The sequence below is a fragment of the Apis dorsata genome, unplaced genomic scaffold (genome assembly GCF_000469605.1).
Source record: "Apis dorsata unplaced genomic scaffold, Apis dorsata 1.3 scaffold_341, whole genome shotgun sequence".
Lineage (NCBI taxonomy): Eukaryota > Metazoa > Arthropoda > Insecta > Hymenoptera > Apidae > Apis > Apis dorsata.
In genome coordinates, this window is record NW_006263608.1 from 563160 (window position 1) to 578342 (window position 15183).

Consider the following 15183-nt stretch of genomic DNA (forward strand, 5'->3'; position numbering starts at 1 on the left):
CTCTCTCCCTCTCCCGCTCGGTAATTAGCCGAGCATCGATCGCTCAACGACGACGACGACGACGACGAGTCGTCGTTGAATTAACGTCGATGACTCGCAAATATTTACGATACGAGTCGGTAAATCTCGTTCGGCGAGAAATACCTCGTTATCTCGTTCCTCTGTTATTTATTTATTTGTTTATTTATTTATTTATTGACGCAAGCGATTCGCGATACGCGATAAAACATTGTCTTGAAATTAACACGAATAAGAAAATAGCACGAAAATAGTTAATTTGTGAGAAGGAGGGAGGAATCGAATTCGGAATATTTTTATTCGGATAATTATTTATCGATTTTTCATCCTTATTCGATATTTCCTATACATATATTTATGTTTATTTATTTATTTATTTGCATGGTGTTATTGAAAGAGGAAACGCGGAATGAAAGAGAAACGAGAGGCATTCGTTGGAATCTTTCAAGATGATACGGATTCCGGGAGAGTATTCTCTGGCGTCCCCGTAAAATGAGTTTTCCCAGGGAAAATGACAACATCGTCGCGGAGTTTGTCGGTGAAATTCGTTTAAGTCGATGTCGTGCTCGGTCGTCGCCGAGGACGACGTTTCGAGTCTCTGTGCATTTTGGCGCGGAAACACGTATTGCATTTACGTCCGCGTTACAACGACTTTATGCAAGTACGTGCTTCCTCAGACTGTTACGCGGTAATGCGGAAATTCGTTTTGCCCGCTAGAATTGTAGAAGAAGTATCGCCGGCATTAGCTCTTCCCCTCCCCCTCCCCTCCCAATTTATACACGATCGAAATTTACATTTGAAAAATTGGGAAAATTGGCCGTTGAATTGGCCTATTTTCGTTCGTCAACTTGTCAAATTTTCGAAAGTAAAAGAATCGATCGTTCGAATTTTGATCAAATATATACGTATATATATATATATATACTTTTTTTTTAACGCGTTCCATGTATATTTTTAAAAATTGCCATCAATTTGTGATTGATTTTTACGAATGAAGATTCGATTCTTCCTGCAAAACAGATTTGTTTCCCAATTAGCTCGAATAATCACTATTTTAGTATGTATTTTAAAACAAAATGCTCGTTCATTTTGCGATTGCCTGTGTATACATATACGTGCATATCCTTATCGTACATCACGTTTCGATGGCGCGTGTCGAAAGGATTGATCGATTCAAAATGGGTATAATAAAGGGGTTGGATTAATTTGCCCACTCATCGCGCGCTTCATTACAGACCGGTATAACGAGATCTAATTATAATGTAGATCGAAAACTATTAGGCTCGCATTGTATTGCACACGCAGGATATATTGCGCGCGGAGACTTTTCCCCGCGTCTGCCCCACAGGGGAATTTAATTTAAATTCTTTGGAAAACAATGACGTTGCGCGGCACCGTGAAGCGGTCATATAATAAACCGAGTCTGCTTGTGACACTTCTGTTGATGAGTATAATTACCGCGACGCTAAACTCGGACCAGAATTTTCCAAGCCAACCTACCTTCCCGTCCCCATTCGCCCATCCTTTCACCACTCCAATCTGTCCCGTATACGACAAATTTTTGTCACACCCACAGATCTTCTTGCTTGTTGTTTCACTCGACTAATTTCGTCCATCTAGTCTATACGTTGGCTTGTTCGAAAAGTAGTTTCGTTTTTTCACACGAGCGTCGCTAGTCGTACTTTTTATCCAGCCAACTTCACTCTAAACCGTGTTGTACGTTGTATCGGACGTATTGAAAGTTGGCATTTCGTGGTTTATTTGCAAGAAAAATTCGTTTGATTCTGTGCGGTTTGTGTTTTTCGTGTACGTGATAGCAAAGACGCAAGATCGAAAGGAGCATTCTCGGCATATTTTACTTTTTTGTTATCGTAAAGATGAGAATATTGTTCAGGTAAGAAATTCTATTCATGACTTGTGCTATTAGAGACTTTGAATCGACTATTTATTTGCATTCTCTCGAGGAAGGGAATAAATTTGAGAATAATAGAGCCCCTCGAATTATTTTTCGCGTTATTACCGTATCGAGATTGAACGGGATTTACTTTGAGACGAACATTCTCTCGAATATTTCGCTTTCTCGAAATGTATATATACGCGTTGATACGGGATGCTTCTCTCGCAAGTCTCATGGCAAGCAGTGCCACTACGTAGTCCAAATACCGCGTGGCGATAACTTCACGTTTGCGTGTACCATCATTCGTAAAGCGACTGTGAATCTTGCAAATACGACCCCTTTCTAGTAATCGACGACGACAGGAATGGCTATCGTCGCGCGTTTCATTGATTATTGCACGGTACACGTAAACGGTACATTATTACCGCTGTATTTACGATCTTGTAAAGCGAAAAAAATATATATTTAATAATCACGAGGTCGAATTCGAAAAGAGCAAATGGAGGAGATGGATAGTTTCTCTCTCTCTGTTATGTCCAAGTTTCGAAATTTTCTTTCAACTCTTTGGTTGGGAAAAGTTGTTGGCCGAGCAACGACACGACTTCCTTTTCGTCTGGAAATAATTCTGGCTGGCAAAGGATAAAGATATATAAACGAGGAATCGTTCTCTTACCTTTGGAGGGGTAAAAAGAAAGAGAAATTCCGTATTTATAACGGGGGGATACCTTTCTCCCGCCGAGGAGGGCTGGCAAAAAGAATAGGCCAAGCAGAATATCTTTCCTGCCTCTTTATGTCCGGTCGCCGAGATGGAATGGCGGGAGGGGGGCGCCTGCGAAAAACGGGTCGTAAAGGTTTCGGCGCAGCTGGCTCGCATACATTACGCTGGCAGCCTTTATTCCGCGGGAAAGGAAAAATGGAGCGGGTGGGGAGGGAGGGAAGGCGAAAGTTTTTGAAAGATGGCTGGAAATCTAACGGATGGATGGGAAGGGTGGGAGGAGGAGGGCCCTGTTGTATCGGTCGACAAAGAGTGCAACGCCACCTATACCTCGGACGGCCACCGATACCCGTTCGAATTCAACGGGTTTTCCTTCTGACGAGGGAGAGTTCGACTTTGGAGAAAGGATTGGCGAGCGACGATGGGAGAGTAATTGGACGTGACTGGAGAAATTGGAGAGGAACGGACGAGAATGAAGAACGAGTGGCGAGTGAATCAACATTGACGAACGAGGAGGAAATTAAAACATCGATACCAGGAAAAGTTGAAAAGTTATAAATGGATAAATTTTTCGCTTTTGATGAAGTCGAGAAGAGGAAGGAAGGAAGGAAGGAAGGAAGTTTGGTATCGAGGCATCTTCGAGAGCGAATCAGCTTCGTTACATAATTTTCGTGGGAGAAATACATGGTGGCAAAATGGTGGTAATTTGTTCGCGGGAAATCGATTCGGTTCTCCCAAACTGGTGAAAAGTTGCTTACCGCGATTCTTTTCGTATTTTTTCGAGCGTCAGCTATGAATTGCGCGTATGAATTTTGCTTAACACGTTGAAACACGTTTTCCCATTTACGAGTGTTCAGAACCTGTTTCGAAAGGTAAACGGAAAAAGCTTGTTGGAATTGCGGTTAAACGGAAAGGCAAGAAATATTCTCGAAACGAATACGATGCAGAATGAGAGAGAGAGAGAGAGAGAAAAAAGAAAAACGATATTTTAGAATCGGTAATGTTCGATAAATAAAGAAAAATCGCTTCGAAAATAATATTAACTTTCCGTTTCTTTTTTTTTTTTTTTTTGCCTTCCGTTTTTTATTTTCGTCCTTCGAATATATACGAATATACACGAATATACACGAATATACACGAATATACATGAATATATTTTCTTAAAGAAGATTATATTAAAAGAGAAGGTCGAGTATTAAACTTTAGGAAGTTCACGAAGTCAAGGTATTTGCGTCACGTTTCAATGGAACGTTCCGATAATTAAAGCAATATCAAGCCGAGCAACAGGCTCGACACCGACTTTTACCTCGCCTTATTAGGTTAGGTTAGCTTCGTTTCGAGGCAAGCCTCGAAAGATTAACCTTGAGGAAACTTGAGCCGGATAGGATGGAGAGAGGGGGCGAGAGGATTTACATTTGTACACGCGACACGTACGAGTATGCACGTACGAAATTCGAATCATCTATTCTCCCAGAAGCGTAATTTTGAAAGCCTCGCTTCGATGCCTTGGAAACGCGTGTTAAAACGTTGCAGAGAAGGACATTACGGGGAACAATGATGATGGATCGACGATAACCCGTCGCGAGGACGCAACAGATGCAGAGAGAAGAGAGCGATCGAGTAATTCGCAAACAATCGTTACACACGCTCGACCGTACCACGTGCTGACCTTTTAACCACGTTACGCGACTTCAATTTGAACGTAACGCGTCACGTTGGGGGAAACGTTGATTTCGATCGAAATCCGCGCAAAGTGCGTCCCGGCAAAAGCGTACACACAGCGGTGTTTACACACGAGTTTACGACACGAGCCCGTAAACATACGCTTCGTGCGTACACTCACCAAACCTTAATTTTATAACATTGTTCACGGTCAAAGGAATATCGGGATCCCCTTTCCCTTCGCAAGGACGGACCTCGATTTTTTCCTTCGCCTTTTTTTTCATATTAATCGCGCTTGATTTATGAACGGGCCGTGTTCGACGAAGGATGAAGTAATTGCGATCGGATCGATAAATCCATCCGTGTTTCGCCGTTTAATCTTGATTTGTCTGTGGATAAAAAAAAAAAAGAGAAAAGAAAAAAAAAATAGAAAAATAGGAAAAGATATACACGCTTGTACGACAGAGGTGGATGAGAAATGTTTCCCGTCAAATCCATCGACAAACGAGATGTTGGCCGGCTGCCAGACGTGCTTGCCTACGCTCCTACGTTCCCGCCCAGCTCACCGTGTTTACTAACCGGCCGATTTACGGGGATAAAGAATGGAAGGAGGGCCACTTACGGTTTCGCGGTTTCCCCCATCCTATGAAATTACAAGAGTTTATCGAGTCCCTCGACCTTATATATCGTTTCACGGTCGCCGCAACCTTTGCCTCTCTTGTCAAGAATCCGACAGAATTCTCGATTCGAGCGTCGAGATCCAGCGTTGGAGAAAGAGAGAGAGAGAGAGAAAGAAACGAACGAGCCGCGATAACGTTTAATGGAAATGAGTCAGGTCGGAGAATGGAAATCGTCGGTCGAATCTCGAATCTCGTTTCGGATTCTTCAATCCGCAAAGAAAATCGACGAGTTTGTCTTTGCTTTTGCTCCGTCGTCTCTGTTTTTCTCCGTTCTGTTTTTTTTTCTTCTTCTTCTCCCATTCGTCGGTTCGTTTCACTTTTTTTTTTTCTTTCCTTTGGCCCGTGGCCTCGATGGTGGCCAAGGAGAAAGAGAGAAAGAAAGAGAGAGAGAAAGAACATTTCCGAGATTGGTTATAAAGAACAAACGGAAAAGGAATCGATATAATTGACGTAGGGATGGAGACTTTTCCCGAACAAGACCGCCGTTTCCAACCGGTGAAAGAAATTGTATCCGTAAAAGAAAACGGCAAAGATCTCAGGGTGCATTATTCAGTTTGAAATCGAAAGCGCTCTTTCATCCGTCTTGCTTCTCCCTGTATTTCCCTCCCTCCTTCTTCCCTTTCCATTTCCGTGTCCTCCGGCTCGCTTTCCACTATCCATCCCACAATCCCTCTCCTTCCCCCTCCCCGTTTTTTTGTTCTTTCTCAAGAGGGAGAGACGCCTTGCTGTGGCTGGCTTCTAAAATCATATCGGAGTGGAATTCTCGTACCGTGACTTTCCCCCTCATCCTCGAGAAAACCTCTTACCGCGATTTACAATGTCTGACCTGTCACGGACCTGTTTCACTACCAGCGGCCGGCACTCGCGGCCGACATCCATCACGTATCCATCCGCGTACACGTATCTTCTAATCCAATTTCACACCTTTAAAACGTTAAATTCGCGATTTTAACAAGCATTTTTCCCCTCCCCTTCTCCCTTTTTATCACTCCACTCTTGTTTGTCATGGTAAATAATTATTGGAATAACGTTGTTGGAACGTTGGAAACGTTGGGTTATCGGAATACCGTTATAATAATTCATACGGTTACAATGGCACGGCTCGTTGATAAGGGTTATTGCACGCCCGTTACGTACCCGCGCATACCCGCCGCCAACTCCGATTACACCGAATGAAAATTTGGTGTACGAGGGGCAATAACAACAATCGTTTTCGACGCAATCGCTTTCTTTTTCAACGCGTTTACGCGCGTTCGAGCGAATCGTTGGCCACGTTTATTTCGATTGAACATGATGATGACAACGAAACGACAATTATTCATCCCTGGATCGATTACGATTAATCGGTAATTGAATCGATGTTGCATCGTGTTTTTCGCAAACTGATCGTCCCTTGCTCGAAAATTATTTTTCATCCAAAAATTGGAAGAGGCGAGATAAAGAAATGATAGAGGAAATGTTCCCGGATCAAACTGTTGTAACGAGTATGTTGTATGAATAGACAGATGCTTTGTAAAAAATATGAAATAAAAATACGAAATGTGTGTTATATAGGTTGTGACTCGATCAAAAGTAAGACAAAATGTATTTAATAATAAAAAATAAGTATAAACTGTGTTATATAGACGTGCCTTTCTATTGCTTTAAGCTCATTGTGTCGCATTGTTGCGGATCAAAAAAAGGGAACGGACAAAACAACGTTTAGTGACACCCGATACATGCTTAAATGTAATTGTATATAAACTCACATGTATACGGCACATTAACGCGAGACCGGTTAGAGAATAGTTGGACGAACATTTTCGTGAAAGATAGATCTTACCAATTCTATTTGTGTGGAACAGAGAAAGGGATTGTGTGTCGTTCGAACGTCAATTCGCTACAAGGTCAAATAAAAAGGATCACCTTTCTTGCCGTAGAAGCCAAAAGTGTAAACATTGCGCGCAAGCACAATAATTTTTATTGACTAGCAATATGTATTTATAACTTTTCGTAACACGAACGTTTAATTAAAATTTAATATTTCTAACATTGCACAACGCAATATAATAACTATATAATAATAACATAATATTTGTCGTGTATGGGCGTTTTGTGATTATATAATAGCGAAAGGATTGATTGAACTAAAAGCAAGATAAAGATGAAATTCAATATAAATTCAGTTTCCCGTAGATGTGAAGTTTCCGTTCTTTTCAATATGATAACAAATCGTTTGCAAACAAAATATATTTATATAAACATTTTATATATCTCGAAGAAGAATTCGAATCAATTTTTCACAAATTCTATCTTCCTTATAGAGAGAGAAAGGAGTTGTTGGTTCTAATCGAGGCAAGATATTCGGGAAACCAGTGAAGTCGTGGCAGGTAGTGTTGCAGAGTTGGTGCGTCGAACTCGCCTTATCGCGAGTGATACTAGCATCACATCCGTTCGTCGCGCATGCTAGTACCAATTAGACGATTTTAACCGGCGGATCGGGAAAACAGAAGAGACGTTTCGAGGATCGTGGACCGAACGAAATGGCGAAATTTTGCAATTCTCGAACGACATCCCTCGCGATACGTTCCTAGGTAATACGAAGGAAAGTTGGAAATCGGTTATCGCGCTAATTGACCACGGATTATTGGACTCGACGTCGATGTCGTTAACCAAGGTATATACATATATATATATATACCTTGGAGCGAGTCGCTTCAATTCGATTTCTCTTAGCGTCATACCCCTTGATCGTAATTGAGATCGATTATCGATCAAGCTCGTTTCGCGGAGAGTGGGGGAAGGAGAGGGGAGGCGTTCAAAGGAAGAGAGGATGCGTGTTTCGAACGAGCCATTAAGAAGTTGCCCCGTTCCAAAGTTATTCGTGGCGTCGATAATGGCCCCTATATCGCGGCCCAAGGTTTCTGTAACGCGATGTAAATTCTCACTCGCTCACTTTCTCTTTATTATTGATTCCAAATTGAAGGAGGGAAATATTTGGCGCGAGATTTTTTCGTGTGATCCGAGTAAATTTTTTTTCTCCCACGTGTCCCCACGGAACGGGGAGTATATAGGTTCGTTAAAAGCGTTAAAAAGAAAGAAAAGAAAAAATAAACTCGATAATTGGCGGAGAATGAGAGAGGAAGAATCCGTTTTATAATAAAAATATTCGACGAGGCCGCGTGTTCCTGATTAATTAAAACTTGAACCGCCTCGAGGGTATTTTCATCGGTCAACCTACGCCCGCTTCCCTCTCCCTGACCTCCCTGAAGGTTATCAAACTGGACCGTTTTGTAAGAGTCTTGTTCCAACAAGACCTTTTTCAACAACTTTTTCTTTGGCTCAAATCTTCCCTGTCCCTGTGATTTACGTCCTTCTAAATTCGAATAACGATTCGAATCGTTTAAAAGAATTATTGATCGAATGATTTTTATTTTATTACGTGAACAAACGTTACACAGACGTTATATTATTTTTGAATCATCGCGGGAGGAGGAGTAGGAGGAGGAAGAAAGAAACGAGGAAAGAAAAATAGAAATATTTACATTTCTAAAGTTATCTTTTCATTTTCAAGCAATTTGTAACAAATATATATTTAAAATCGCGAAGAGTTTGTGAAAAGGAAATTAGCTGGTTAATAGAATTATTAAAAATTTTTATTTTTGATGAGTTTCAAACAGACATGGAATATTTATTTTGCAGTAAAATTTTAAAAGAACTTTACGTTTTATAATTATTGTTCCATAATGATTTTCTTAAACGATAATAATTCCATTATTTATCTACAATTTTAATATAAATATATTACGAGCAAGCAAGTAAGAAAGATCATCAATATGGTAAAAATTGATAACGAAAAGCACATTGTAGCTTACACAAAACAGGGATATAAAATATAGCTTTGACTTAAAGTTAAAAATTATCCAATCTGCCGAACATAATGCAGATGTCATTAGACCATATATTCTTCTTATCAAGGCATTCATTTCTTTCACCAAATGACAGAGAGTAATAGAAATGGCGTTAAGAAGGAATAATTTATTGTTCCTCTTACGAGGAATATTAAGTATCCTGAAAAAATTAAACGAAACAAGAGAATTCCAACTGACCCTCTACGCGATGCGATTTTTGAAAAATTAACAAAGAAAGGATAAATATGGATTTTTTGAGACCTGAAAAACGTTCTATAAAATTCAAACTATTCAAAACTCTGGATTTACTTCAGAAAAGACCAAGAAACTTTAACAATATCGATGTAAAAAAAAAAAGGGAAAAAAAGTTCGTTGAAACCGAAGAATAGGAAAAAAGTAGTTAACACAACACGAATATATCGAACGATCATCGAATCGATCGATGATTGATATAATACAATATATGAATCAACTTCAAATCGATCAATTCGCATATATTGGCGTAAGTAGGAAGAGGTGGAAATTTTAAAGCGATATTTTATATCTTGGCCAATATTTGAACGATAATATTATGTGGACAAAATTATATATTCATACACCGTTTTCATGTAAATTACACCGTTATTCGATATAGAATTTGAGGTGTACAAGGAAAACAAAGTTTTCTTCGATATATATCGTTAACGAGTTTCACTTTTAGACAGGGGCTAAGCCCCAGTTCTCCTCTCCTCCCTCCCCCTTTAAATGGGAACACGTGCGGGAAAGAGGTATTTTCATCGTGACGCGTTTACGGAAAGTTGGTGGCGTGCAGTACCGTCTGTTCCTCTCCTGGAGGATGATCCAACGTTAACGAGAGAAATTACGATCATGCTATGATCAAAAAAATTCTGGATGGATAAAAGCTTTTATCGATGCAAGATTTTCGATACGTTAGATCGTTAACGTACGCGCCGAATAAGAGACGCCCTTCCCCCACCCCTCCTCCATAAGGATAACGCGATTTCGAAAATTCACTCGAGGAGAGATACACGACGAGAGGAGATAGGCGGAAAACCAATCCTTCGAAATATTTGCCTCCCCTCGACAGTGCAACTCGATTAATTACCAGTTAGTTTGTCTTCCTTTGATCAATCGCTCGCTACGTCATTACTCTCTCTCTCCCTCTCTCCTCGATTCGCATCTTCGATCCTTGCGCCCCGCTTACGATACGCATTCTATATTTTCGATTGCACGGGCGAGGGGAGGGGAAAGAAAAGAGAAGGTTCGCGAAACGGGACTCGTTGATTGCACGTTGAATTTCGTCGGTGGATGTCTTTCGATTGATCGAATCGATGATCGATCCGTTTTACAAACGTGGGTGTTGTAAACGTGAAAAGATTATAGATAATAGTTGAATAGGAGGGGAGCCACGTATTCGATATACCGAATTTATTTCGCGCAAATGCGCGCGTGACATTAGCGCGTGATTACGGTTACAAGCCGTTATTTAATAACGGTGTTTCATCGACCACCGGATTTTGTTGACGTCGACCGCAGACGCGTGGTATATCCGCGCGTACATCGCGATCCCCCATTCGGGATCGAAGGCGTCCATTCGAGGAAACGGGTTTGTTAAATTAATGGAACGAATTTTGGGAAATTTTGTTCCTAAATGCGTATAATAAAAAATCGCGATTAAATTTTTTTCTTCCCCCCCTCTTTTTGCAATTTTGAAACGTTATCGTTCGAAATGAAACGGGTAATTACCCGGGAAGTAGAGGGAGGAAGGATATTAACGAGAGAGAGAGAGAGAGAGGAAGAGAGAAAGAAGGGACGGGTTACAAGGTTAAATTGGAAAAATGCGTACAACATTTTAATATCCTCTCTCCCTTTGTCCCCTTTAACGAAACATTATTAAAATAATGGCGATGCGCGCTTCACTCGGGGAGGGAAGGGAGGGGAGATGGCAACGGTTGCGAGCGAAATCGATATATAGCGGAAACGAGTTCTTCGAGTATTTATATTTTCTCGTTTTTACCGAGGCGATAAAAATTGCCTCTTTGAATAAAACCGTAACGTCGAATCAGTTAGCGCGCTAACTGCTTATTCTGTTGCGCCAATTTAAAAAGAGGAAGAAAAAAAGAAGGAAGAATTTTTAAACCTCCTTTCGATCGAAGATTCGATCTCGTCGAATTATCCAGTTACAAATTTTCCGTGAATCCAGGTCAACGGTGTTCTATCCATTCCAACGCTTAAGTGCTTGGTTTTTACTTATAAGAGGAGACGGTGTCGTTTTACGACGCGATATAACGATTACGTTCGAACGTACGCGTCATCTTTTTCTTCTTTTTCTTCTTCTTTTTTTTGCGCGCGTGTGTTCGTTTCGTTCGTTTCGTTCGTTCGTTCGAGAAAGAGAGAGAAAGAGAGAGAGAGAGAGAGTTGTCGGTGCGAAACGGAGATCCGCAAGTTCTTATTGCATCGATTCGACACCGTGGAGAGGAACGCGTATAAATTTCATTGGGGATCGCATCCACTGTGCGAGAAACGTGGAATCCTCTTAATACACCCCTGTGAGTTGTACGTAATTAGGTAATTATTATTTCACGTTCGTTTCGGGGTTCGTGTCGCAGAGGAGCTTAGCATGCCTGTATCGAAATATCGGCTCTTGAGGGACCTCCTTTATCGACTCGCCTGCTTTTAACGTGGCTTGTGCGGTGGTAATTAAAACGGGGGGAAAAATTAAAATCCTCCCGCTTTGGGAAAACGTTGGAATTAGAAAAGATTGTCTAATTCGTTCGATTATTTACGTTAGGGAGATAACGGCTCGCTTTTCTTTAAAATTACCAAGAAGAAGAAGAAACTTTACGAGTAAAAGTTTTAACGCCACGAAGTGGATTATAACGCGAGAATTTATTTATTCTATTTTTATTTTTTCATTTTTAGATAAAGATCATCTCAATTTTTCTTTTTCTCTAAACAACTTCCTATATAGTTTCCAGCTTGTAAAATCTTTTTCGAGATATTCTTACTCGTTTCCTCCCCGATATCCGCGAATCCCTTCTACGATGCGCGCGCAGTTTCCACGGTCTTTCTTTTCGCGTCAGACGTAAGGTAACAAGGAGCAACGAAAGCGGCTCGAAATGGTGGGGAGAGTGACAGATGGAGCATATGGGAGCATTAAAAACACACGCATCCGTTTCACTTCGACGTTTCTTGCGTACGTTCTTCGCTACGGCTCGGTTAACAAGCTTAGTAGTTGAGTAGACACGCTCGTTAGAGCGGCTTGAATCGTTGTTTCGAGTAACCAGGTGGGTTAGATCGTGCTCCGTTACCGCTCTACCAACAAGAAGAGAGGTCCGTGAAAGCGGCTTATATCCAGAAATGCGGTCTCCACCCGATGCGAACAACTTCATCGAAATGTGTTTAACGTTCAACCACACGGTCCAACCATCGCACGGACGGCGTACTTTCCCCCTCCCCGTGAGATGAATATTATTCATATTATATATTATTCGTATTCAATTATCTCACGCTTTCATATCACACGATTAATACACCACGCATACACCGATCTCAAGGCAGTTTCTTTCAAGGATGAAACAGCTTCTTTCAAAGGACGATCTCTTCCGTTCTCAGAGGCGGAAGGGCTCGTCCCTCCTCCTCCTCTGTTGAACGTTCGAGGGGAAAAAATATCGATTGTCCCGGGGCGGTGGAAAATTACCGGGCATTAATCTCAGAAGCTTTAATTAGGAAGGACCGTGACAAACGTAGGAAATTTTTATCTAAACTCTCTCCATTTCGGCATCCCCTTAGGGAGGTAATTTTTACGCGATATTTCGCTTCATTCTTTTTTCCCTCCCCCCCTCTCGACGGGCGCCCTTCCACCCTTTAAAAAGATACCGGGGGGAGTAAAGGCAAAGTGTATTTACGGAGGATTCTTTTTTTTCTTTACAACCTCCTCATCCCTTCCTCCCCCCTTCTAAGCGTTTCAAGCGAGAAAACGTAAGACTTTTTTAAAGGGTTCGCGTTACTATCCTATTTTTTTTTGTTTTAGAAAAATTAAGAAGAGAGAGGAAGAGGGAAGAAAGGAAAGGAAAGGAAAGGAAACCCTCGAAACCGTTTTTACCCTCATATCTCCAAGATAGCTTGAAAATTTGAATGAAGATTTGAAAATTTGCATCGATCTCTTGCTGGTAATGTCTCTCTCTCGATTCTTTTTCAAAGTTGAAGAAAAATACCTTGGTAAACTCGTTGGGGAAGGGAATATCTTTTGGATATATCTTAGGGGACAGGCGAATGAAATAAAATTTTTAGAAATCGAACAAGAAAGATCGATCTTCGATCACAAAGAATCGTTACTTTTTCTTTCTTTTTTTTTTTCTCAGGTTTAAACGAGAGGCTCGAAGATGGAGGAGGGGAAAAAAAAAAAAACGTTTCTTCGTTAATATTCGGAGATACTTCCTTCAATTGGCTTAAACTTTCCTTTATAAAATCGGCCAACACCCCTTTGAATCTTCGTTAATCAACGAGATTACGGACAACCGAGAACTTTATCTTGACCAACCTTCAAGAATATTCAATTTAATTATCGGAAAAATTCTACCCCCCCTTTCTTTCTTTTTTCTCCATCCAATGGGAGTTAAACTCATCGAGCCGATATTTTCTTCCAGGACAGGGTCGGATATTCGAAAATCCAAATTTTCGAAAACGATCGATCTCGATCTCGAAAACGAGACGAAGGGAAGAAGTTCGAGTTCGACTCGACGCGTATATAGTTTCGTTGGCCTCGGTTCAAAAACAAGGTTTAACTCTTAACTCTAATATTTAACTCCGTCTGAGTCAGGTTTCGCCGAGGAGAAACCTCTTTTACTAAATAATAAAAGAGAGCGGTCGAGAAATTTCTCGAGGGGGAGGGGGAAAAGATAAAGATCTCGAGGATTCTCGTTCGACGCTTTCTGCCCACATGTGCTCTTCGAAGAAACGAATCGTCGTCCGAAGGGGAGGGCGAATCTCTCCCTTGGGGAGATGGATCCTTCCGATTTCCATATCGTAATTAATTTCTCATTTAACCGGTGCATCGCATTAATTATACGTCCCACGGCGACGCTCCACCCGTATACATATCTAATTAGTTCGGTTTCATCCAGGACTTATATAAAGTGTGCACGCTCCACGGGCCACGATTAATCCGTTAAATCCCCCTTCTCGAACTCTTTATCTCTCTCTCTCTCTCTCTCTTTCTGGCGATTCGTCCTTCTCTTGCCCTTCGACGACGCGTGAAACGATCTTTTTTTACGACCTGCGCGAAAGAAAAAAGTCGTTGCCGTTCCTTTCGCGATATTTTTAATCATTATACCCACAAGAGAGAAATATATATATATATTTTCTCTTTGCTCGTCTACCAATTTTTTAGCCAAGAAAGAATTTTTTCCCTCTCCCCTAAAGATCGATATTTTAATATAAAAGGATCGCTATTCTACCTTTGATACATTGTTATTTGCGAGTGCGGCACGCTCATAACCGGGGCCAAAATTCTACAACGAATTCCATGAATTCTGTAGAATTCGAATTCGCGCAAACGAAATGCATATTCATCGAACGAATTAATTCTTATACCGAAAGATACGTAATATTATCAAATGTTGTATAATTAATTTACAAGAGAGATATATTTCGCGAATAGAATTAGTTTTTACTGGTAACTTTTCTTCTCAAATTGTGTCCACCATATTTCGATATCGGGCGCGTTCGAAACGAAATATTTTTTTCGATCATTAAAAATACAGCGAAGGACAGGATTTGAACGATTTGGAAGGGTGTCTGTGTCACAGTTACATCACGCGGTATGTATACATTATACTCACTCGGATGATCCGGCTCGGTGTTGTTGTTCGCATCCTCTCGCATAGACGTAGCGGTAGTTTTTCTCGACTGTGCGTTGGCAGTGGTCGATAGCTCGATGCACGTCACAGCGATCAATATCCACAGCATACTGATGAACGTCTCTTGATTCAATTTCACCCTCGAACCATCCTAACCGCGTTCAAACTCCTCCTCCACTTCCGTTCCGACGCTCCGCTTCCAAACTTTTTCCCCCTCTTTGTCTATCAACAAAACACATCATCGGCACACATTATTATAACTGGATCCCATCCTGTTAAAACTTCACACTTTTATTACGAAAGGAGGCGATCTCACTTGGATCCTCTCGGATGACGAGGATCGATTAAAAATTTAGTCTGTCGCGGGTTTAAGAGAGAGAGAGAGAGAGAGGAGAGGAGAGAGAAAGAGAGAGAGAGAGGAATTGAATTATATTCGAGGTTGGCTGGCCGGCCAGCCTCG

General features: G+C 41.1%; 1 protein-coding gene across 7 annotated transcripts in view; it reads right to left on the reverse strand.

Moving 5' to 3' along the window:
• LOC102676785 (nephrin-like) overlaps nucleotides 1–14935 on the reverse strand; it is a 107027-nt gene extending 92092 nt beyond the window's left edge. For 2 of the 7 annotated variants that reach the window (XR_004150838.1, XR_004150839.1), the window contains exon 1: nucleotides 14706–14935. Coding sequence is in view for 4 of the 7 variants with exons in the window: in XM_031511672.1 (XP_031367532.1) it covers nucleotides 14706–14832 (127 nt within the window). In the remaining 3 variants the exon portion in view is untranslated. Of the gene's footprint in view, nucleotides 1–1476; nucleotides 1598–14705 lie in introns of those variants that run through there. The other 5 variants (XM_031511672.1, XM_031511671.1, XM_006618086.2 and 2 more) reach the window with 4 other exon arrangements.
• Between the last annotated feature and the right edge of the window lie 248 nt (nucleotides 14936–15183).